The sequence below is a fragment of the Mercenaria mercenaria genome, chromosome 4 (assembly GCF_021730395.1).
Source record: "Mercenaria mercenaria strain notata chromosome 4, MADL_Memer_1, whole genome shotgun sequence".
Taxonomy (NCBI): Eukaryota; Metazoa; Mollusca; class Bivalvia; order Venerida; family Veneridae; genus Mercenaria; species Mercenaria mercenaria.
Genome location: NC_069364.1, coordinates 20,294,483 through 20,321,226, shown reverse-complemented (window position 1 = coordinate 20,321,226; position 26,744 = coordinate 20,294,483). Strand labels below are relative to the sequence as shown.

The 26,744-nt window shown below is 34.5% G+C and overlaps 1 protein-coding gene across 1 annotated transcript; it reads right to left on the bottom strand.

Moving 5' to 3' along the window:
- Positions 1-1,994: 1,994 nt before the first annotated feature.
- Positions 1,995-26,623, bottom strand: LOC128556561 (androglobin-like). Its single transcript, XM_053542068.1, has 18 exons — positions 26,539-26,623; positions 25,431-25,559; positions 24,623-24,731; positions 23,373-23,507; positions 21,071-21,224; positions 20,425-20,612; positions 19,758-19,963; positions 19,271-19,288; positions 16,935-17,011; positions 16,259-16,288; positions 10,296-10,325; positions 9,591-9,662; positions 8,424-8,535; positions 7,546-7,757; positions 7,035-7,130; positions 6,464-6,693; positions 5,254-5,437; positions 1,995-3,414 (listed from the first exon to the last, which is right to left on the bottom strand). The coding sequence occupies exons 1-18, from the start codon at positions 26,621-26,623 to the stop codon at positions 3,211-3,213; spliced, it is 2,271 nt and encodes a 756-aa protein (XP_053398043.1). The 3' UTR covers positions 1,995-3,210.
- Between the last annotated feature and the right edge of the window lie 121 nt (positions 26,624-26,744).

Genomic DNA, 26,744 nt, shown 5'->3' with positions numbered 1-26,744 from the left:
CCTACTGACCTAGTTTTTGACCGCACGTGACCCAGTTTCGAACTTGCCCTAGATATCATCAAGGTGAACATTCTGTCCAATTTTCATGAAGATCCATTGAGAAATATGGCCTCTAGCGAGGTCACAAGGTTTTATATTTTTAGACCTACTGACCGCAGGTGACCCAGTTTCAAACTTGACCTAGATATTATTAAGGTGAACATTCTGACCAATTTTCATGAAGATCCATTGAGAAATATGGCCTCTAGAGAGGTCACAAGGTTTTTCTATTTTTAGACCTACTGACCTAGTTTTTGACCGCACGTAACCCAGTTTCAAACTTGATCTAGATATCATCAAGGTGAACATTTTGACCAATTTTCATGAAGATCTCATAAAAAGTATGGCTTCTAGAGAGGTCACAAGGTTTTTCTATTTTAAGACCTACTGACCTAGTTTTTGACCGCACGTGACCCAGTTTTGAACTTGACCTAGATATTATCAAGATGAACATTCTGACCAACTTTCATAAATATCCAATGAAAAATGTGACCTCTAAGAGTGGTCACAAGCAAAAGTTTACGCACGGACGACGGACGCTGCGCGATCACAAAAGCTCACCTTGTCACAAAGTGACAGGTGAGCTAAAAACAAGAAAGTGCGTCAGCAGGTCAAGGTCACAGTCAAGTGACATCATATTACTTGGGGTCATCAGGTAATTATTATTAAACAGTCTTGGAAATAGGATCAGATAATTTTTTAAGTATTTTTTCCTATATAACTGATATAATAGTTAAGTGACCCCAGGGTGGGGCCTCTTTTAACCACAGGGGCATAATTTGAACAGTTTTGGTAGAGGACAACCAGGCAATGCTTCATAGCAAGTATCAAAAGCCTAGGTCGTGTGGTTTCAGACAAAAAGATTTTTAAAGTTTTATCGTATATAAGTCTATTTAAAACATGGGACCCCCAGGGCAGGGCTTCTTTTCATCCAAGGGGTACAATTTGAACAATTTTGGTTCAGGACCATAAGACAATGCTACAAACCAAATATCAAAGGTCTAAATGTTGTGGTTTCAGAAAAGAAGATTTTAAAACTTTTTTTCCTATGCAAGTCTGTAAAACTTGGGACCCCCCGGGGCGGGGCCATATTTGACCTTAAGGGGATTATTTTAACAATCTTGGTAGAGGACCACTAGATGATGCTACATACCAAATATCAAAGTCCTAGGCAAGAAGATTTTCAAAGTTTTCCCTATATAAGTCTATATAAACCACGTGACCCCTGGGACGGGGCCATATTTGAACCTAGAGGGATAATTTGTATAATCTTGGTAGAGGACCACTAGATGATGCTACAAACCAAATATCAAAGCCCTAGGCCATATGGTTTTGTACAAGAAGATTTTCAAAGTTTTCCCTATACAAGTCTTTATAAACCATGTGACCCCCAGGGTGGGGCCATATTTGACCCTAGGGGGATAATTTAAACAATTTTGGTAGAGACCCACTAGATGATGCTACACACCAGATATCAAAGCCCTAGGCCCTGTGGTTTTGGACCAAAGATTTTTAAAGTTTTTCCTTTCGTTCTGCATGGAATTCAATTCTTTGAACTATTTTTGAAAGGGGGCCACCCAAGGATCATTGCTGTGAAGTTTGGTGTAATTCTGCCGTGGTTTTCAAGAAGCAGATTTTTTTTAGAAATTGTTGAAGCACGACGGACGTCAGACATCAAGTGGTCACAATAGCTCACCTTGTCACTTCGTGACAGGTGAGCTAAAAGGGTGAAGACAATTTGTTTTTTTGGACTCCAAATTTCAGACTAAGATCAATTTAAATCTGGTAGCAGTCTGGGCCCAGTTGTTCGAAACTTTAACAGATTGTTAGCTTAATCAACTGTTAAAGTTTCGAACAACTGGGCCCTGAAGTCAAAAAAAACATGCAATCCTTATCCTAGTACTAACCGAAGGCTGTCCAAATATTATACTCAATATGACAATTACAAAACGGTAGATATTTCTCTGTTTTTTATTTTGCATTTCAATATACATTTATTATAGCATAAGAAATCAACATCAAAATCTGCAATCTAATGAAAACAGAATGAACAGGTGTTTGCAACGTATTGTCTTATTTTAACTGTCTTCTTGTAAATGCACAAAGAGAGAATAGCTGCACTGTCTAAATATGCAACTGTGCTCCCTACATTCATCTAGAACAGTATGACTGAATCAATATCCAAGGACTTAAAGTGTATTCTAATATAAAGGCCAACTCTTATAGGTATATTATTTAAATCCACAATATCGCAACAACACAGAAAAGATTCAAAAAGATTCGAGCTGCAGCACAACACCAATGATATGTTACAGTTTGGGACGGACCATTTCTAGGGCCACTTGAGGTGATAGGAAAGAAACTGACAATCTTTTTAGTTGTCTTTTGTCTCCAAATGAAAATAATATTTATTTCATTCTTTCCTCAAACAGAAGAGAACAAAGAGGAAAAGCAACTGTCATTTTCTATCCAGGACGGAAGCAGTTCAGGTTTGTTCATGAAGCAATATTAGGACGGAGTTTGATTTCTCAAAAACAACATTAAATCAATAACGCATTCAAGTGCAAATTCTAGGATCAATTTCTGAATGTCACACTATCATGGGTCAATTTCAAACAACCTATCAGAGGCATAGATTTTGAGACCTTTACCTCTAATTCAGAAATATCTTCAAGGCAGCTAAGACACATGACATTGGGCAGTCAGATGCCCATCTAATTAAAATAGTATAGGTAATACACATACATATTAACAATGAAATCACAATGTCACCTCTTTGTAATTTTTCTGACATTATATATAATTGTGTGTTCAGTATATCATAAGCAAATAAACAGTGAATTTTTTTTTTATGTCCCATCATGTCACACATATATATTTTGTTATCACAGACTTCAGCATCACAGTATAAATATACACTTATCTTTATATCCTCTTGCAGAAATTTCCTAAAACAACATGCCTACATTCGCATATAGTACTGATTATTCCAAAACACAATTAACATGAATATTTCGATAAACACTAACAACACAATAAAAAATAATTTCAACAATAAATATATATTTATTATTTACACAACTCGCTTTAAAATAATCCATTTATTACTTTAATAATTTATCACAGATTAGAATCAAATTTAATCAAAAAAGTAAACTAAAAGTTTATTGGTTATTTCTTCTTTTTAGCTGAGGGACTCTTTTTGCCCTTAGCACTGCCTTTCTTGCCCTTTGGGGATTTCGCCTCTGCATCCGCCTTCTGCGCTGCCTCTTTTGCTTCAAGTTCTTCAAGTTTCTTACGTTCAGCTTCCAGATACGTCTGTCTAAATGCTTCTCTAGGTTTGTTTACAGATTCCCTAGCTGCATCAAGCATGGCCTGAAGTGTCAAAAAAATAATAAATGAAGTAGATAAAATTGTAAATGATGATGATAAGTAATGGCAACTACTCACATTTCTCTCTGGCAACAGGCTGGTGTTTTTAATGACTGGTTGTAAAACATTTCATTTTTGTTAAAAAGAGTGACAGACTGTCACTAAATATGCCCACCATCAAACTTGGCCTAATTCAAGGGCAATAATACAAGAGTGCCTAGGACAATTTGGTTAAGAGATAATGCCCACAAACATTGTCAGCAAGTTCGATGAAGATCAGATGAAAACTGTTCGACTTAGAGAGTGGACAAGGCTAAATTCATAGATTTTGAGTAATTCAAGGGTGATAATCCAAGACTGCCTTGGGCGATTTGACTGTTTATCAAACTTGGCTGATTTATTATGCCCACAAACATTATCTAAAAGTTTGTGGAAGATCGGATGTAAACTGTTCGACTCACGAGAGCAGACAAGGCCAAATTGGCAGTTTTTCCAGTAATTCAAGGGTCATAAACTAAGAATGCCTGGGACGATTTGGCTGGTTGTCATACTTGGCCGAGATGTTACACCCAAAAATTGCCACCAAGTTTGGTGAAGATTGGATGAAAACTGTTTGATTTAGATGGCAGACAAGGCTAAATATGCAGATTTCGAGAAATTCAAGAGCCATAACTCAAGAGTGCCTTCTTGGCAGAGATATTATGCCCACAAACATTGTCACCAAGTTTAATGAAGATCAGATGAAAACTGTTTGTCTTAGAGAGTGGATATGCTTTTGGATGCCAACCGTCTGCCTGCCACCGGTGTTCACATAACACGCCCTGCTCTTCCAGAGACGGGCGTAAAAAATGTGCTTCTTTTCAATTACATTATGGAAAACGAAAGTGCCAGACTGTCACTAAATACGCCCGTCATCGAATTTGGCCTAATTCAAGGGCCACAATCCATGAGTGCCTGGAGTGATTTGGGAGGTTATCTAACTTGGCCAAGATATAACAACCACCCACTGCTACGGGTGTTCTTTCAGACAGGCGTATAAAAATCTGCTTTACCAGCATACTTCCTGCTGATTGGTTTTGAAGCCTTTTTTTCCTCTAGATCATTCAACAACAAAGTAAATATTTTTTCAGGTATCTGGAAATAAAGGCTATATTTCTGAAGAATGCTTTAAAACTTAATTACTGACAAACTACATGTATATGTTACGGAACCACATGAGAAATTGGCTAATTTTTTTTACTACTTTTTACAATGAAAATCTATAAGCATTTGTAACGCTTTACTCCAGGTAAACTGTCTTGATAATAAATATCTATAATTTGAAGTCATAATTCACTAATTCTGCTATAGTTCTATCGGTTACAATGACAGGAAAATGTCTTTATTGCCGCAGCAGTCCGGGGTTTGATTCCTGACGTGGTAATCTTTTTTACTTTGAAATTTTTAAAATCTTTTAGAAATAAAAACTCATATTCTAATGTTCTTAATATGACCAAATTTCAATTTGAAAGAAAGATTATATTTTAAGCCAAATCTGGAGGTCAGTGCCTTTAAGGTAATTCTACATGTATGTTTTTGAGAAATTTGGTTTTATGTCAGTTATTCAAATAACTTAGAATAACATCTGGACCCAGAAAATTTAAAACAGATCTGTGAAAACTTTCTTTGAGAAATAATAGTATCAAAATTAGGTTTTTCATAAAATAACCAGTCTGGAGCTTTTATGCATATAAAGATATCACAGAGAACGACAAATGAGGGTTATTCTATGATTTAGATACTTTGATTCTAATGCAACTTACTTCAAATAACATTAGACGAGAACCAGACTATTAAACCCACCTGTAATTCTTCACATTCCTGTAATTGTTTTTCCTTGGTCATATTGCGTAATTCTTTATCTTTCTTTCTCCAATCCTCCACCTGTTGTCGGAATGCCTTGTACTCTGCAATCTGTTTCTGCTGCTCCTGGAACCTACGCTGCATTTCCTCCTCATCCAGGTACCGTGGCGTGTCTGTCGTATGTCTGCAACAAATATTGCAGATTGTTTTTCAAGCTTTAATGGTAGAAGACGTAGACTCACCTCAAAACAATATTTCCTCAAAGGGTACTTGGGTACACCCATGAGTTTTAAATCCCACAAAAAAAACCTCTGGTGCACAACTTCACATACTGGGTACTATTTGTAAAATTAATGACTGGGTCAGGTTCTTCTTGGGCCGCGTGCAACACAAACTTTTAGGCCCTCTACGTATATTTTTGTCATAATCGAGGGCAATACTTGGTTCTGGATGAGTGGAATTCCAGGGTGTAGAAATGCAGATGCTTAGTAACAATCCTGTAAGATTTGATGACTCTGGATCAAATATTTTTTTGAGATATGAACGACAAAACTTTGTATGGTTGGACAGATGGACATCCAGACAATGGAAGAAGGGCAAATTTTATTATTATACTAGTGCCCCCATCCCCTTTTCTACGGTGCACACAAATTTGTGAATATTCTAGCTTTGCTAGTACGCAACAGATGCAGATGTTTACTGGATACTACAGTTATAAAATCATGCCTTTTTTTTGGTAATAAAAATGTCTTCCCTCAGCAAACTTGTTTCCTCACATAATCATCAGATCAGATCCTGATCATAGGTGCATAGAGAATGGACACTAATATACAGAAAGATTAACAGAATGGTAATTTTAAAGCCTTATATAGTATATACGTTTCATAACTGTTTGTTTTTGGGTATAACGCTGTTTTTTTTTTCCAACTGTTACAGTTATGTAACTGCAGAAAGTTAACCTTACTAGTGTTCCTCTGCAAGTAACTGTCAACTTCACAACATGAATCAGAGGTGGAGGACAAATGGTTTGAGATAATGTCTTTTATTAAATGGTCATAAAGAACATATGCCACACCCCTGGATCGAAGTCACGACCCTGCGATCCATAGATCTGTGCTCTCTATACTGAGTTATGCAGATGGGCTTGTTTTATAAATGTATATATATATTTTAAAATGGCTTCCAACAAAACATGTAAATTTCTACAAACCTTAGGAATGGAGTTATATCTACTGGTTGCAACATTTCTTTAGGTGTAGGAGGTGGAGGTGGCTCAAGTGTAAGATTTCCATCATCATCACCAAGAAGGGACCCTGGGGTCTGAGGAGGTACATATCCAGGCTGGTCAGCTCCCTCACCCTCAACCTTCTCTGTCTCTTCTTCATCATCCTTCAACTTGATCGTGTGTGTAGACAGGTACTTCAACCGTGACTGCATCGCCTAGCGGGTACATTGAATTATTTTTTTTTAAATAAGGTTTTCAATATGATAAATAGTTTATATAACATTCAGAAGACATAAACTTCACCACTGCTTTCCCAGTAAAGATTGCTTCTGCATTATGATACTAGTAAATCTGACTTATCCTCTAGTCACTATTTACACCAAGGCAGGAAATTGTTAATCTTGCATAATGGTTTCTGAAGGTTAAGCTATTATATTTTAATAAGAATCACCATCTACATCTTTAAATTGTGTTCCTACAAAATATTTGCTTTTTTTTTATCATGTGACCTATATTACAGAAATTAACACAGAATGTTGTATCAGTGGTAACTAACCTTAGCAGCTCTACCAGGTTCAGCATCTTCCCAAGCTTTCTTCAGGGCTCGAATCTCATCAGCTCTCTCTGTATCTTTCTTAATCTCAATTTCCTCCTGAAAATATGAAATGTTTAATCCACTTTTGTGTTGTTTCTGCTGGGTGTAATGCCACATTGACACAATGATAGGTCACATGGAAACATTCTAGATTTTGAAAGTAGAAGAAGACCAAAGGTACCCCCAGGTACATTATTTCAGGTGTGGCTGGCATACAGGTAAAACTGTCCTTCTGTAAGTCAGTTGAATGGCTTCCTCACATGCAATAATTCCACACCCCAAGTGACGTTTCAAACCTACAGCAGTGGTAGCAAGTGATCTGAGGTCAGCAACTTTAACCACAAAGCCAAGGAGGCCTTAGATTTAATCTACTTATTCTACATTTACAATATCTAGTTAAAATGAACTAGAATAAATGAATTAACATTATATGTTCTTAACACTGCTGTACTTTGAATAAAAATAAACATACCACAGCATTAGCATCGCTGACAACTCTGAGAGACCAATGAGGTTTTCCAAGGTCAAACTGCTGTGATGGAGGTCGTGACCCCTTGCCATCCTTGTCCTTGCCCTTGTCTTTACCGCCTTTTCCACCCTTACCTCCCTTGGCACCTTTATCAGCAGCAGCGGGAGCTTTCTCAGTCTTTGCTGGCTCCTCGGCAGTTTTCTCTTTGAATGCCACTACAGAAGACAGGAAAAAATAGCTACTTAGAATACCTTCTTTAAAACTCCCCTGTATATCATTTTGCTGGGAATAACATATAAGTGTTTCAAGATAATACAACTGATGTTTATCCTCACACTGTCTAGGACTTCATACCAGTGTTAAACTGTTCTTCACCATTAGCAAACAAACTACCCTCGGTATCATATGCATTGAACAAATTATTTACTATCCCAAGTAATGTTGTTGTGTAGAACATTTCCATTCACAAAAAGTGCTCAAACTCTGGATAGTATTTTTGTGTTCTTCCTTGGAGTTGGTGTCTTTTCAAAAGTTGTGTAACAGAGTTCCATTTAAGCAGGTGCTAGGGGGCGTGAGGTGTTGCACATTTTATTACCTCTCATAAACAGATTAAAACCGAGTCTGCTATTATTCTTTTTTGTTGCATTCTATGCTTCCAAGGTATCTCTTTAAAAAATTTATTCCCTATCATGCTTAGAGATAATATAATAGATAAAATATGTATTATGTCCTGAAAGTATTAAAACGATTTACTGTGGTTATAAAAATCTTAACAAATGTAATTTACAAATTAAGGCTATCAGATGAAATACACATGAATACTGTCAGTAAAAATTCCTAAAACATTCTGATAAAAAAAACTACAGAGCTGAATTATATACCTTTGAGTTCATTTTTCTCCATTTCTTTCAGCATCTGTACAAATGCCCAACTGGCTTCAGACAATGGCCAACTATCCTTCAAGACCTGAGCTTCTATAATATACTTGTGAGGCTGCAAGAGGAATATATGAAAACTGATAATGAATCTTGTTTGTATATACCAATGTATTATGAAGTAAATTTTTACTCTATCACTTGTCTTTGTCACAAATGTTTATCCGTTTCACTTCACCTTTCCCACAAAACAAAGTTAAACGTGACAAAGATGTAAGTTAATACAGAAAATATGGATTAATGCCTTTTTTGTTTCTTTTTTTCCCAGAAAATTGGAAGTAATTCATGCTAAAAGTAAATTTACTATATACTAGGATTTCTCATCAGCAGTAACTGGTTCCGAAATAGCTGAGAACAACCTCAAATAGAACAAAGAAACAGTGATTTCTTATTGGACAGTACTAGCTTGTTCTAAAGAAGCTGATATTTACCTCAAATACAAAGAGATAATGGGATTTCTAATCAGTACTAACTTGTTCTGAGGAAGCTGATGAATACTTCAAACAGAACAAAGGTACAGGGATTTCCCAGGAGTACTAACTTGTTCTGAAAAAGTTGATAATTACCTAAGACAGAACGGCGATAAAGGGATTTCTAATCAGTCTGAAGTAGCTGCTAAACAGCTCAAACAGAACAGTGATATGAGTTTCCAAACAGTACTAACCTGGTAAGCTGATATTTACCTCAAATAGAACACTGGTGAAGAACAAATGGAATCATCAAATGTCATATTTCTTGTAAAAGCTACATGCAGCAAATACAACTTCAATGAATACAATATTGACTTATAGATACAGAATGGATGCAAACGTGAATTACAAAACAAGAGCTGTTTGTGAAACATGTTTGCCCCACTCCCAAATGAAGGCCTAGTGGAGGTATCCGTAACTTGGTGTTTATTTTCAATTTAAAATTTAAAGTAAGCTTTGACCTTGAAGTTTGATGGGAGAGGTGCAATCGTTCTCATATTTATCTGAAGCTATTTATATATTAAAGGTTACTGTGACCAGGACCACTGACCTAGTGACTCGACAACAATAGAGGTTTATCTACTAACAACAGGGAATAGGGACATAAAATAAGCCAATGAAAATCACAATATTCATAAATTACCCTGAGGTCTCTCTCTTCCAGGTCCCCATCACTTAGTCCGCCATCTGAATGGTGATCAACCTGACTGCTTCTCTGAAATTACAAGTTAAACTGTGTCAAATAAAACAATACAATCACAACCAGTCCATGTTATTTCTCTTCTTCCTTTATAATAAGGTTAAAAACATGACTGGGAATTTTGAAGCATTTCTATTGAGAAAATCTAAAGTACTGCTCTTAAAGGTCTGAATAAGAGTTAGAAAAATTATTATATGACTCCTATAATTCTGTAGCCTGTACTACTGACCAGTCTAGAGTTCAATAGTAAATTCTGCAAGGGTCAGAAAACTGTACCTCTAATACCTTATTTACATTTATTTAAAATGTCACAGATATGAAAAGTCCACAGACAGTTCCACAACCAGCACTCCTATTAACATATATTTTACCTAAAATATTATCGAGCGCAATGGGGAAATTAAACTTGTTTGGGTAAAGTTAAACTGAGCACATTTTGTACATAGAAAATGTTACTGCTCCGAGTTATCAAAAAAGAAAGCTAATAAACATGGATTGTTGCTTCTACAAAATCCAAACACAGTTTCACCACATTTTTCATCTTTTAAAACTACTAAATGTTAGTGCTACCATTTTAAAATGACATGCCACTTGTTACAAGACAATATATTATGACACTGCTGATACAAGTGTTATACAGTTATTTACCCTTGGGCTTCTACCACTGGCGGGTGGTGTCTGAAAACAGTATTAAACTGTGTTCATTTATCTTATCAAGTAAATATTTCTTTTTAAACAAGTGTCTAGTTTGATGGTTAAATAATGCATGTACAACTTAGTTAGCCAATCATATGCTGGAATTTTTAATAGTCTTCTAAAAAACAACCAGGATCATTCAGTTATTTCCATTCTAACCGGATTGTTAAAATACCCATTAAAGCACTTCTACAAAAGATGTAGCATAATAATTGTAACAAAAAATAATAATGTGCAGTGTTCTTTTTGCTATTGTTGGGTTTAACTTTGCAACGATACAATAAAAAGTCAGAATTTATGGAAACTTTCCAGCTTTGACAGTGGAAGATGACCCCAGGTCACCCTCTGTGCATTATTTCATAGCAGACAGACACCTGGGTAGAATCATCAACCTTCCGTAATCCAGCTGGATGGCTTCTTCACATGAAGAATTCAATACCCTGAGTGAGGCTCAAACCCACATCGATGAGGGGCAAGTGATTTGTGTACAGTGTGAATAAAATGTTCTCATTTAAGTAAAATAATGCTAATATATTACATTAAACTACTGTCAGTAAATATGTAACAAAATACATTTATATGTAAGTAAAATCATTGTACCAAATAACTTTATCAAGACTTAAATCTCTTAAATGTTTCAGAAAAGATCTATTTTTCTTGTTAGTGAATAGAACAAATCACTTCACATCTCAACACCTGCTATCACTTTTTGTTAAATTGTAAAAAATCTCACCACAACATTTAAATCACAAAGAAAAATCATCAAAACACCTAAACCATGTTTTTGTTTTACTGTCAGAAGTAGAATTATACAATAAAACCCATGGTCACTGCTTAGACCTGCCAACTTATTTGAATTAGCTATACAATGCTGAGCACTTTTCAGTACCAAAGATTTACTGCTGCTCCATGGTAGAACGTTAAGTGTGGTTCCGTGGCAACATCTATGGTATGGTTCCCTAGTTGAACCTCTTGTGCAGTTCCCAGTTTGAACCTCTGGTGTGGTTCCCTTGCAAATGCAAAACTTCTGATGTTGTTCCCTTGAAGAACCTTTAGTATAGTTAAACAGTAGAACCTCTGGTGTGGTTCCCTGGTAAAATCTCTGATATGGTTCCCTGTTACCTCTTGTGCGGTTCCCAGTTTGAACCTCTTGTGTGGTTCCCTTGCAAAACGTCTGATGTGGTTCTCTAGTAGAACCTCTGGTGTGGTTTAATGATAGAACCTCTGTGTGGTTCCCTGATAAAATCTCTGGTATGGTTCCCTATTAAAACCTTTTGTGTGGTTTCCAGTTTGAACTTCTGTTGTCAGGTTCCCCTTTAGAACATGTGGTGCAGTTCTGTGGAAGAATCTCTGGTTCAGTTCCCAATTTGAAACTCTGGTGCAGTTCCCAGCTTGACCCTCTGGTGTGGTTCCTTGTTAAAACCACTGATGTGGTTGCTTGGTTGAATCTCTTGTGCAGTTCCCAGTTTAAACTTCTGTTGTGGTTCCCCTATAGTACATGTGGTGCAGTTCTGTGGAAGAATCTCTGGTTCAGTTCCCAATTTGAAAATCTGGTGCAGCTCCCAGTTTGAACCTCTGGTGTGGTGTAAAAACCACTGATGTGGTTGCTTTGTTGAATCTCTTGTGCAGTTCCCAGTTTGAACTTCTGTTGTGGTTCCCCTGTAGAACCTGTGGTGCAGTTCTGCGGAAGAATCTCTGGTGCAGTTCCCAGTTTGAACTTCTGTTGTGGTTCCCCTGTAGAACCTGTGGTGCAGTTCTGCGGAAGAATCTCTGGTGCAGTTCCCAGTTTGAACTTCTGTTGCGGTTCCCCTGTAGAACCTGTGGTGCAGTTCTGCGGAAGAATCTCTGGTGCAGTTCCCAGTTTGAACTTCTGTTGTGGTTCCCCTGTAGAACCTGTGGTGCAGTTCTGCAGAAGAATCTCTGGTGCAGTTCCCAGTTTGAACCTCTGGTGTGGTTCCCTGTTAAAACCACTGATGTAGTTGCTTGATTGAATCTCTAGTGCAGTTCACAGGTAGAACCTCTAGTACAGTTCCGAGGTAAAACATCTAGTGTAGTTCCCTGGTAGTATCTTTGGCACAGTTCCCTAGTAGAACCACTGGTACAATTTGTTGACATTTTTACAGGTGGCATTTTGCAATTATTCTTTGTCTTGACATAATTGATATAAAACATATTCCAAAGTAATTTCATTCTGTCTAAGCAGGTAATTTTCATAAGGATTTTCAAAACGGATGTCCAACTTGTATCCTTCATGAGAAAATTTTTGACTGAAACAACTTCCATATGACATATCCCCAAAACAATGATTCAAAGAAAGAAATGAGAGGTTCATCCAGGTACTTTGTTTTACCTCCCACCACATTCTAGCTCTTTCAATGGTTGAGTAGTGTCACGTGGTTGCCCTCTATATTTCTATAGAGGGTCTGTGCGTGACCCTACATGAAAATTGCAATTCAAAATTGTGTGATGTTGACCATAAAATTAACATTATTATTTTACAAATTCAAAAGGATCCTACTACCACCTTCAGAGACCTTTCGAGAAGTAATTAAGTGGTCGATAAAACAAATCAATTATTTGGTTTGTTACTAACCCTCTACGGAAATATGTAGGGTCAGTATGCTTTATAGAGAGCTCGGCTTTGCCTCGCCTCGCCCTCTATAAAGCATACTGACCGTACATATTCCGTAGCGGGTCAGTAACAAACCCAATAATTAATAATGTCAACCCACAGATGGATGAGAATGAGTAAATGAATTAAACACAAACTGAGAACAAGAGCTGTCCGTAAGACAGCGCGCTTGACTTTTCTCAGTGCTTGACTCTGAATTAGAGCTTTGCCAGTAAAAAAATATCCAAGTTAGAAAGGGACATAACTCTGTTAAAATTCAGTCAGAGTTATGGGAATTGTGTCTCCTGGTGCATACTTTGACAGTAAATAACTATATCAAGTTTCAAGTAAAAAAACAGCTTTAATAGTAACAGAGATATTTGACTTTATCAAAAAATTTAACAAAAAATTCTAAGTTAAAAAGGGAAATAATTCTGTCAAAGTTCAAATCAAAGTATTGGGGATTGTTTCTCCTGGTGCAAACTTTGATGGTAAATAAGTATTTCAAGTTTCAAGTCAAAAGCTTTGATAGTAACAAAGATATTTGACTTTATCAAAATCTTTAACAAAAAATTTTAAGTTAAAAAGGGGCATAATTCTGTCAAAATTCAAACAGGGTTTTATGGATTGTTTCTCCTGGTGTAGACTTTGATAGTAAATAACTACTTTAAGTTTCAAGTCAATAGCTTTGACAGTAACAAAGATATTTGACTTTATCAAAAATTTTAACCAACGGCAACACCGACACCGGGGCAAGTGCAATAGCTCTACAATTTCTTCGAAAAGTCGAGCTAAAAATGTTCAGGTATAAAATGTAAACACTGTTAGAACCTCTTGCAGCTTTCAAATAATTACTACGCAAAGCATTTAATATAACCCTAATAAAAATATTCTTGTATAAGACAGCGAATTTCATATAAAGCACTCTATGAAACCCTCACAAAGGGAATTATCTGAATATATAAAGAATACCTTCACACATTAAGGGCTCTTTCAGAAAAAATAGAATATTATGACTGTTGGAAAAATAAATTCATAAAAACACCCATCACCAAAAACCAAAGTTCAACAGGTGACCACAAGAGTTACCTTTCTTTTTCTAGCGGTGCCAGTTGGATTTGACTGAATATGAACCAACATCATTTCTTTAACTTATTTTGAATATTGCTACTCTAGTTATCAATCACACAATATATCGATCATATTACACACAAATTTCTCCGTAAATAAAGCTACACTTATTCTATTTATGTCTGAATAAACTAGAACTGTCACAGGAGTGACTCATACCCCCACCCTACGGTCTTGTCACAGAAGAATGGCAACCATAAGGAATCTTAAAAATACTTTGGAGTACTTCATCCTGGGCTTCCACATATATGTAATACTAGTATAATACTAGTATAGTAATACTAGTAAATATATTAAATCTCTAATATTAGAGATACACTAAAAGTGAATACAAAACAGTGTCTTACCGACCCATGTTACCACGGAAAAATGTTTTTACTTTTTACATAGGACTTATAATAAAAAAGTTAGAAAAATACCTAAAATATTGAAAATCTAAAAATAGGATTTCTAAAAATAGACTAATTCCTCTGGAATTTAAGGGGAAGAAACTCAGTACAAAGGTTAAAAAAAGGTTACTTCCCTTTGGCTTACATCAAAATTAACCTTAAATTCTAGGTAAAAGGGGACACAATTCAAGAAAAATAGTGTCAGAGTTATGCACCTTGTGTCACATGATGTGGGTGATGAGGTGGAACATCTATTTTAAGTCTGAATCAAATCCATTCAGTAGTAATTGAGATATAGTGAAAATACATCAAAATTAACCTTAAATTCTAAGTAAAAAGGGGCATAATTCATGAAAAATTGGTGTCAGAGTTATGCACCTTGTGTCACATGATGTGGGTGATGAGGTGGAACATCTATTTTAAGTTTGAATCAAATCCATTTTGTAATAATTGAGATATAGTGAAAATACATCAAAATCAACCTTAAAGTTAAAGTAAAAGGGGACATAATTCATAAAAAATTTATGTCAGAGTTAAGCACCTTATGTCACATCATCTGGGTGATGAGGTGGAACAACTATTTTAAGTCTGAATCAAATCCATTTAGTAATAACTGAGATATAGTGAAAATACAACAAAATTAACCTTAAATTCTAAGTAAAAGGGGACATAATTCATGAAAACTTGGTGTCAGAGTTATGCACCTTGTGTCACATGATGTGGGCACATGATGTGGGTGATGAGGTGGAACATCTATTTTAAGTTTGAATCAAATCCATTCAGTAGAAACTGAGATAAAGTGAAAATACATCAAAATCAACCTTAAATTCTAAGTAAAAAGGGGCATAATTCATAAAAAAAAATGGTGTCAGAGTTATGCACCTTATGTCACATGATGTGGGTGATGAGGTGGAACATCTATTTAAGTTTGAATCAAATCCATTTAGTAATAACTGAGATATAGTGAAAATACAACAAAATTAACCTTAAATTCTAAGTAAAAGGGGACATAATTCATGAAAACTTGGTGTCAAGAGTTATGCACCTTGTGTCACATGATGTGGGTGATAAGGTGGAACATGTATTTTAAGTTTGAATCAAATCCATTTGGTAATAACTGAGATAATAAATTTCGGGACGCGACGGGACGGGACGGGACGCGACGCGACGGGACGCGACGGAACGCGACAAAACTGACTCCTATATACCCCCCTCAAACATGTTTGGTGGGGGTATAAAAAAAACACTGAGGGACATATAATAATGAACTAGTAAAGTTACAAGACTGGCAACATGAATACAAAATAATGTAAGAGTAACAGAAAGACCAAGATTATATTAAATTTAAAAGCTGATGAAAGACTAAGGCACATAAATACAAGTAATTCCTTGGACATTTATTTAAGTTAGCAAATTCACTAAATTTAAATCTCTGACAAAAACATCATGAAGCATTATCTTCATAAACATTTACTTCGTAATAACAATGCAGTTTAACAGCATTTGGATTTAACTGATTTTGTGTAATTGGACGTGTCTGGTAATTGAAAATTATACCCACAGTATACTAGTTTCAAAAGCAGAAATCTGTTTACACATGCATGTACCTGAATAAATACAACACTAGCACATTCTGTATATTATTTTTCTATACTATGTTATTATATCACAACTTGACTATTATATTTGTGTCATCATACATCCATGCATTATTTATCATTTCTATAATTTTTATAATTGCATGCAAATATTAAACAAGTGTATATTACTGTCACTTAACATACCCTCGGACTACGCGCAGTGGGCGTAGGAGTCTGAAAAATTCATATGTTTACTAAATCACGTAAATTCTATGAACTATTTGTTATATTAATAGATCTGAAGTAATCACTGATCAATTTAAAAGGGAAATAAACATGTTTTTCTGTTGCTGCATCTCCTAAATTAGTATCCCGAGAAAGGCTGTAAGATTACAGATCAGCAAGAAAGTTTAAGCTCTCTCCAAAGACATTAAAATATCCCAATAAAAAAAAGGAATTGTGTACAGCTTAATATATGAACTTTTTTTAAATTCATACAAGACTTTTTGGGGTTAATTATCTGCTGAACAAGAATTAGTAAATCAGGTGACCAAAAATAATATACAAGAATCATTACAGTCATGTTTCTTGACTGAAAAATGCTAAATCATACACTGTAATAAATAGATTTCTGTAGACTTTAAAGTAAAGAAATAAAAATTTTATAACAGTTTTTTGTAATGTAATTTATATTTTCCTTTTCAGTAGACAATACACTTTCAAATGATACCAAAATTTATTTGATATATTTTAATAACACTGCTACACAGAACATGCTTATCATTCTGTGGATAAGACACCTTAATCTAAAAGATGAAGGAAATTTGAACATTTCTACCCTATAATACAGAAAGAGAACATGTCTATAAAAACAACTCACCGATCCTCTCCCATCATTGCTCTTGCCTGAACCTCCTCTCTTCCCTCCCTTTTTGGTTTTACTTTCACCCTTGTTTGCTGAAAATAGTAAAAGAATAAACGCTATATACATCAGACACTGTCTATGGAGTTACTTCCCTTTTATGCATTTTCATTTACACGAACCTTAAGCATTCATTACTTTTGCTTTTGATAACAATTCTGATGCCAGTGTCTAGAAACATTTAGCTGATCTAACTTCACAGACTTACTTGTTTCTCTGATTTTTTCTTTAACCAAAATAGATGTATACTAAGTGTAACAAAAATACTACTGTTATGTCAAAGATGAATCAACCCATTTGGCCAGAAATGACTAAACAATTTTGTCAAATCTAGGTGTTACAGTAAGCAACTTTAGATATAATATTGCTTTGTTCATAATAACTCATTTCATTTCAACTCATAACATTCTGTAGTTGCAGTAAAACAGTTTACTTCTAGCTATGATCAAACTGATACAATCATGAATTTTCCAGAAGTTATTCCCCCTGAATAGTAACAGTTTCTGACTTAAAACAGTAGCAAACAATGCATGAAAATACTAGCTCAACAACAGTTTGTAAATCTTCCTGATTTCTGTTAGGGCAGTCTTTTATTTTCCACTCTTTACAAGGACACGATTACATACACTTTAAAATACTCATAAATAATCACAGATGGTCTACTCAAGAATTTCTGACTTCAATTAAATTTCTATAATATCTGTACCATCAATATAGATCCATTGTAATTATTTCAGAAGCAAATATTTCTAGCAATTCTAAGTTCACTGGCAGATTGCAAAATTAAACTTTAAATATACTAGTGAAAAAAAAAAAAAAAAAAAAAATAGCCAAGAAATTTAAGAGCTCTAGTTTGCTCTGAAGTATTCAAATATGTGTAAAAAAATTATCCAGCCTACATAATGGCGAATTTCACTCTGATCCTAACGAAACAAATGACAAAAGCTGAAATGGAATCATATTGGTACACTTTTATTTTCAACCCTTATATCTATTATTTCAAAAAACAAAGGGGTCTTATCAACAACAATGGTATACTCCTTATTGCAATGTATAGCACAAGATAGTGTATGATGTTGTGGAAGAAATATCACAATGTGCAAATCTTCCAGGTTTTTATGTCCAGAGGAAATTGTATGGTAATACAGCAAGAAAGGTTGAAGTGCTCATCAATAAAGAAGCATAGAGACCTTTATATATTTTACCCTCTGAAATATATCTAATGCTTATAGCAAAAGCCAAAAACACATTGTCCAAATCACCAGTGCATTCTTTTTTTAACTAAATGAACTGTTCATTTAACTTAAAAGGTGCAAACTGTTGCATAAATTATACAGATTTTACAATACCTTAAGCCTTTTTAATCTTTATGAATATGTAGGTCAGTTACAAATAGCTCTTTGGTTGGTTATCTTTAATAAATCTATAAATTTGCAACAGGATGATATTGCAGAATGGAGATATTGCAATAGAATAACACTGCAGAACAAACTTATGATATTGCAACATTATGATAATGCAGAATAGTGATATTGCCGCATGACAATATCAAGAAATGGAGATACTGCCACATGATGATATTGCAGAATAGTAATATTGAAACATATTGATACTGCAGAATGAAGACTTTGCAACATGATATCACAGAATGGAGATATTGCAATATAACAATATTGCAGAACAGAGATATTGCAGCATAATGATAAGGCAGAATAGTGAACTTGCAACCTGCCAGTATCACAAAATGGAGATAATTCCACATGATGATATTGCATAATGCTGATATTGCAACATGATGATATCACAGCATGGAGATATTGCAATATCATAATATTTCAACATAATGGTATGCAGAATTGAGATAATGCAAAATGGTGATATTATAAAATGGAGATATTGCAAGATGATAATATTGTAGAATTGAGAAACTGCAACATGATGGTTACTTTTGAATGATACTCCAAAACATAATTCTAAAACTGCTATCCTTCAACCATTTTAAACTTTTACTGTTATAGAGAAAAAGAGTTTCTATTTTCCCTAAAACTTCTGCTATGTTGACCCACAAACATTTCTCTGAGGGCACAGGTCCTATTTTTCTGAAGTGCAGCAAGTATCAGCTGTAAATGCAAGACTTTCCACCTACAGAAGACCATAATGACCAATACTGCTCATGTGAATATTGTACATGATATGTATGATGTGTGCTGAAAAGTTGATATATGCAGAGCAAGGCCAATTGCTTCAAACACCACAATCTATGTATATAATAATCAGATGATAAAATATCTTACAATGATCGGAACCATGTACTGTAAGGTAAAATTGTCAGACAATGAACAACATATCATTATGTACACTCACTGTACAAAAAAAAATACATAAACTGTTCATGACTCTGTAGTTATTTATAACAGGATATTTTGAAAATTTATTTGAAAAATTTCTGGATAGAATGAGAGCAATATATTTCTATTTCTCAGTGTTACAAGAATATATGTGCAAATTATGTTGTCTCAAACAAAAACAAATAATGATGTGGTTTTAAATTATGGACTTTTTTTTTGGCATTATTTAACTTAAACACCCATGTTAGCTATGTTAAAATATGAAAGCAGACAAACAGCTGATATAATATATATTTATTATTACTTTTCTGCAGTTAATTCATTTCTTGTCTTGTTCATAAATGTTAAATTTTCATGATCAAGTATTTCAACAGCATAATATCATAGTCACAAAGATCTCAAAGAAATCTGCATTAACACATAAGCTACTTACATGTCCTGGAAGTTGACCTCTTAGGTTCCTCATCCGGGTTAATGTCCTTGAGAAATGTGAAGGCAGGGATCACAGCGTGACCTTTTCCGAGGGTGCTGGCCACTTCTTCCTCATTATTCAGCACGACAAGTTTAATGTGCACATCAGACTTTGACGTGTTCATCTGTATACTGGTCAGGTGGTCCTCAGTCACCTTAACTGCATACCTAGATTAATTTACAAGATGAATTCATAATTTCCTGTAAACAGATCGTGGTTCATTTAAGCTAGAAACATTCTAAGACTGGCTGTAACAGGTACTTTGGAGAAATTTATTTAAATCAAATTTCTAAAAGTATCTTATACACTACTGAAAATGATATCAAAGTTATCACATTTTGATCAATATATGAGCAAGATATTGAATCAACAAAACTGAAATGGATCGAATACATGTAGTTACAGATCATAACATAATTCACAGTATTAGATATTAAATTTTTCAGCAGCACTGAATTCGTCAGACCTTCTCAGACAACGTGAAGATTTATCTTCCATACAAGAACAAGGTGACAATGAACTTTACATCATTTTCTCAAATTATATTTTTACTTTGGCATCTCAAAGAATTAGAAGCAAATTATATTGCCATTTCACTAAGTCTTACCATAATCATTTGAGAACGTACCTAAAGATGACATTTTTGCTGTTTGGCAGATAGTAATCCTTGATTTCCTTCACAGCAAAGCTGCTGTTTACTTCCCCTCGTAGTGGTGCAGGAAGTGGTGACAGGGAACCAATCATTCTCATACGCCAGGTACCAGTCTGTAAGGGCTGATCTGTTGTTCGTGCTTCAGCAACAAATGTGTAACCTTTCTATAAAATCACATAAAATAAAAATTGAACAACAATTTATCAGTGTCCCTTGTGTGCTTAAGTCTTGACACATAATGCTAAATGTTACCACAAAAACGAACTTTATTACAGTCTTTTTTCAAAATAAATATTCCAGTACATTTAAAAAGTTCAAAACATTCAAGAAAATTTCAAGATTGTCTGTAGTCAAACAATTAGGATAAGGCAGACACTAGGTACTCAATACAGTTTCATTTCACTACATTACGTGTTCAAATCACTTACATTTACTTTATAATCAGAGATATTGCGAGCATCTTCTATTTCCAAATCCAACATGTCACAAATTTAAACAGTTCAATGAAATCAGTAACAATAGTTAAAAAAACTGATTTATAAGATGTATTAATTCGTAAGACTTTGTTAAAATATCTAAATGCAGAAAATTTATACAAATTTTTGTTATGTCAAAACCTTACTCTGTTTTTCTTGTACACATAAGGTGCAACTTTCTGAAAGACCCTGGGTATTTCCTCTCCTGTATCATTGTTTATCACTCGCAGCATGCATGTGCTAATTGGCACATATAACTTGGGCACCGCTAACATCTCCTCCATCACATGGAAAACCTCTCTGAAAAATAAATAGCATCAAATTTTGCATTTAAATTTAACAGTTCAATGCATTTATACTAAAATGTTAATTGTACAAAACAGAAACTTGGCAACAAAATGATATTTCTGCTCCATCTTGGAAACAAAATGATATATATGCTCCATCATGGCAACAAAATTATTTCCTATCTAGGCAAAAAATGATATCTCTGCTCAAACTTGGCAACAAACGATGGCCCACAAAAGGCAAAAAAAAAATGATATCTCTCCTCCATCTTGGCAAAAAAAAAAAGAATACCTCTGCTTCATCTTGACAACAAAATGATATCTCTGCTCTATCTGGGCAAAAATGATATCTCTGCTCCATATTGTCAACAACAATGATATCTCTGCTCTATCTTGGCAACAAAAATGATATCTCTGCTCTATCTTGTAAAAAAAATGATATCTCTGCTCTATCTTGGCAACAAAAATGATACCTCTACTCTATCTTGTCAACAACAATGATATCTCTGCTCTATCTTGTCAACAACAATGATATCTCTGCTCTATCTTGGCAACAAAAATTATACCTCTACTCTATCTTGTCAACAACAATGATATCTCTGCTCCATATTGTCAACAACAATGATATCTCTGCTCTATCTTGGCAACAAAAATGATATCTCTGCTCTATCTTGTAAATAACAATGATACCTCTGCTCTATCTTGGCAACAAAAATGATATCTCTGCTCCATATTGTCAACAACAATGATATCTCTGCTCTATCTTGGCAACAAAAATGATATTTCTGCTCTATATTGTAAACAACGATGATACCTCTGCTCTATCTTGGCAACAAAAATGATATCTCTGCTCCATATTGTCAACAACGATATCTCTGCTATATCTTGGCAACAAAAATGATATCTCTGCTCTATCTTATAAACAAAAATGATATCTCTGCTATATCTTTGCAACAAAAATGATACCTCTGCTCTATCTTGTCAACAAAAATGATATCTCTGCTCCATATTGTCAACAACAATGATATCTCTGCTCTATCTTGGCAACAAAAATGATATCTCTGCTCTATCTTGTCAACAAAATTATATCTCTGCTCTATCTTGGCAACAAAATGATACCTCTGCTCTATCTTGTCAACAAAATTATATCTCTGCTCTATCTTAGCAACAAAATGATACCTCTGCTCTATCTTGCCAACAAAATTATATCTCTGCTCTATCTTGGCAACAAAAATGATATCTCTGCTCTATCTTGTCAACAAAATTATATCTCTGCTCTATCTTGGCAACAAAAATGATACCTCTGCTCTATCTTGTCAACAAAATTATATCTCTGCTCTGTCTTGGCAACAAAATGATATGTCTGCTCTATCTTGGCAACAAAATTATATCTCTGCCCTATCTTGTCAACAAAATGATACCTCTGCTCTATCTTGTCAACAAAATTATACCTCTGCTCTATCTTGGCAACACAATTATATCTCTGCTCTATCTTGGCAACAAAATTATATCTCTGCTCTATCTTGTCAACAACAATGATATCTCTGCTCTATCTTGTCAACAAAATGATACCTCTGCTCTATCTTGTCAACAAAATTATACCTCTGCTCTATCTTGGCAACAAAATTATATCTCTGCTCTATCTTGTCAACAAAATGATACCTCTGCTCTATCTTGTCAACAAAATTATACCTCTGCTCTATCTTGTCAACAAAATTATATCTCTGATTTATCTTGTCAACAAAATGATACCTCTGCTCTATCTTGGCAACAAAATTATACCTCTGCTCTATCTTGGCAACAAAATTATATCTCTGCTCTATCTTGTCAACAACAATGATATCTCTGCTCTATCTTGGCAACAAAAATGATACCTCTGCTCTATCTTGTCAACAAAATTATATCTCTGCTCTATCTTGGCAACAAAATGATACCTCTGCTCTATCTTGTCAACAAAATTATATCTCTGCTCTATCTTGGCAACAAAATGATACCTCTGCTCTTCTTGTCAACAAAATTATATCTCTGCTCTATCTTGGCAACCAAATGATACCTCTGCTCTATCTTGTCAACAAAATTATATCTCTGCTCTATCTTGGCAACAAAATGATACCTCTGCTCTATCTTGTCAACAATATAATAGTCATACTTAAAGACTTACCTAAAGACAACAAACCAGTTGTTTGGAGGTTGGTCAGGGTACTGTCCCTTGTAATCGTTGTATGATATCTTGTTCCACTCGTCCTTGTAAAATGGATACTTTACCATCAGGTCTGGATCCAATTTAAACATTTGCCTGTAAACAGATCATCAAGAAGAAAATCTGAAATTACCTGTAGCAATATCATTTTGAAAATGATGTTTACATTAAATTGTGCTAGGTGAACTCTGGCCATTAAAGGATACACTTCCATTATATATACATGTACTTAGAGTCAAATATGATCAAATGTAGTTTTCTTTCATTCAGTTTATACTGATGGAAGAATAAGTTCTAGTAACTATGTCCCATGTCCTCAGGAATTTCTAGTAACTATGTTCTGTATCCTATGTCCTAAGTAATGTCTAGTAACTATGTCCTGTGTCCTATGTCTTAAGGAATTTCTAGTAACTATGTCCTTAGAAATTTCTAGTAATTATGTCCTGTGTCCTATGTCTTAAGGAATTTCTAGTAACTATATCCTGTGTCCTATGTCTTAAGGAATTTCTAGTAACTATGTCCTGTGTCCTATGTCTTAAGGAATTTCTAGTAACTATATCCTGTGTCCTATGTCTTAAGGAATTTCTAGTAACTATGTCCTGTGTCCTATGTCTTAAGGAATTTCTAGTAACTATGTCCTGTGTCCTATGTCTTAAGGAATTTCTAGTAACTATATCCTGTGTCCTATGTCTTAAGGAATTTCTAGTAACTATATCCTGTGTGCTATGTCTTAAGGAATTTCTAGTAACTATGTCCTGTGTCCTATGTCCTTAGGAATTTCTAGTAACTATATCCTGTGTCCCATGTCTTAAGGAATTTCTAGTAACTATATCCTGTGTCCTATGTCTTAAGGAATTTCTAGTAACTATGTCCTGTGTCCTATGTCTTAAGGAATTTCTAGTAACTATGTCCTGTGTCCTATGTCTTAAGGAATTTCTAGTAACTATGTCCTGTGTCATATGTCTTAAGGAATTTCTAGTAACTATATCCTGTGTCCTATGTCTTAAGGTAATTCTAGTAACTATGTCCTGGTTTTCCAAACATAACTTGTTCCTAAGTAAGGCATTTTCAAGGCTATGGTCGCATTCAGCTCTGGGAGTATAGTCATTCTAAATACTGTTACAAACTGAGCAGATATATTTACCAAACCTGCTCTAGATCTGTTTTATATACATCTATGACTTATATAATATGAAGTTGTAAGATCAAACCTAAATAGGAATAGTCCTGGATGGTCAGGGTTGCTTGGATCCAAGTTTTGTTCTATGATGGCCCAACATTTCTGTAGGTTCTGTAATACCTTTTGATTTTCATCTGAACCTGAAACAAATATGGTTACATTCAAACATCGTTTCTAGAGGTTGTTCTGATTTATCCTAACTATTTTTAGGTATATTGTGAAATAATCTCTACACTCTATATTAATCACTCTAAACACCTCATTCCTGATTAAAACTGTTGCCACAAGGCATGTGAGAGAAGCCCTGCTCTTTTCTTTATACTGAGCACCAAATAAGGGAGTTACTGGTATCATGTTATGTCTTTAATACAATGCGAATGGGTATCAAACCCTTTACCATTTCTACTGCACTTAAAGCTAATACTCTACCAGCAAATAATTAAAGCAGTTTACATATGGAACTGTTCATAAATGACATGCACACTTTACCATGAGACTATCAAGAGTCAAAATATCGAACTCTGTTTAAGAATGACTTGAACACTCTACCACAAGCATATCAAGGTGGTTTACATATGGAACTCTGTTTATGATGACTTGTAGTCGCTACCATTAGGCTCTCAAAGCGGTTTATATACAGACCTGTGTATAATGTCTTGCATGACATATATATATAGTTTAAAGGCAAATGCAAACTATAAATATCCACACTCATCCTTACTCAAAATAAACATAGTTCAAAACCAATATTTATTTTTTTACAAAAATGTACATTCCTTTAAAAATTCACAGTCCCGAATATTTATAATTCACAAATCTGAAGTGACAAAACAACCTACCAGGAGTTCTAGCAGCCCTTATTTTCCTGACCCAATATCCTTTCCATTGTTTCTGCAGCTTTACTGTAGCAACTTGCTCCTCTGTAGTCGCTTGTCTGAAATATAGTTTTCTGTCCATGAATAATTCATCTAGAATAGTGAAAACTTTTCATCTTAATAAGAAGTATATATAATAAGTTACATTTTAAATGTTTATATGAATAAAGTCGCTCGCCAAATATAAACTAGCAACATTTTTTTTCAGCTGCCATTTAATTTTATTTTAAACTGATGAAAAAAAAGTATTATCATTAATTATTTTTACCCCGTAAGGTGCCGTACACATTGACTTGATAATTAAAGTACTGTTTCGTGAGAATGTTAAGTGTGTGTACTGATTATATTTCTTAAAACATCAAATAAGAATTTTCATACAAAAATGGTACAAGTATGTGATTAACAAAATGAAATGTCGTAAAATAAGATAAACATAAGAAAACAACAGTTCCATCTAAAAGTATGCAAACACTTTATTCTAATTTCGGATATATGCGAGAGCTAACCAACTATTTGCTATTTTTTCGAAATAATTCAAAAATTACTGAAAATACATTTGTAATTTTCTTCCTTCATATTTGTTTTTTGCTAATAGTGAATCTGAATGTTAAGTGTATTTTTGTGACTTTTCAAAGAAGGGTTGTCTTCGTAAAATGAACAAATTTATATGATAACATCATTTGACTTTTATCAATACTCTGACAACTTATCAGCAGCATATTGTACAGAGACTAAATTTCACAATTGTACGTTCAATAGTTTTTCAAATTCTTTGCAAATGAACTAATGGCGGGACAGCTGTTTAGTTCATTTTTATATAAAACTATTTCTTTTACTGAATTTTCCCTTTGTGTAAACGGGAAAATAATTGTGTTCAAACAAGGCAGTTCATATTCTATTTATACATGATTTTTATTTTTGAAATGCTTTTCCAGGGACGGGTATGTATTACTGCTCATATCATAGCAGACAGATATCGGGTATCCTTGTCTTGTTTTTTTTTTTTGTAAACCCAGTTTTTTATGACACAAGACGCTATTTAATACATGATATGTTTTGTTATATCAGTTACCAGCCCCAAACGAACTGCCTCTCCTGTTAGAGTCAACAATATGCTCACTAGCTAACCCACTGTTACTTCCTTTTGAATTGAGCATCGGTTCGATTTTTGTCGGTAGCTGTGAAGGTATTTAACCGCATATAGCTTGAGCAATGTTTTGTTTATAGGAATCATAGCAGAGATTTTGGGAAATTTCAGTCAGTATGTTTTAACTTTAG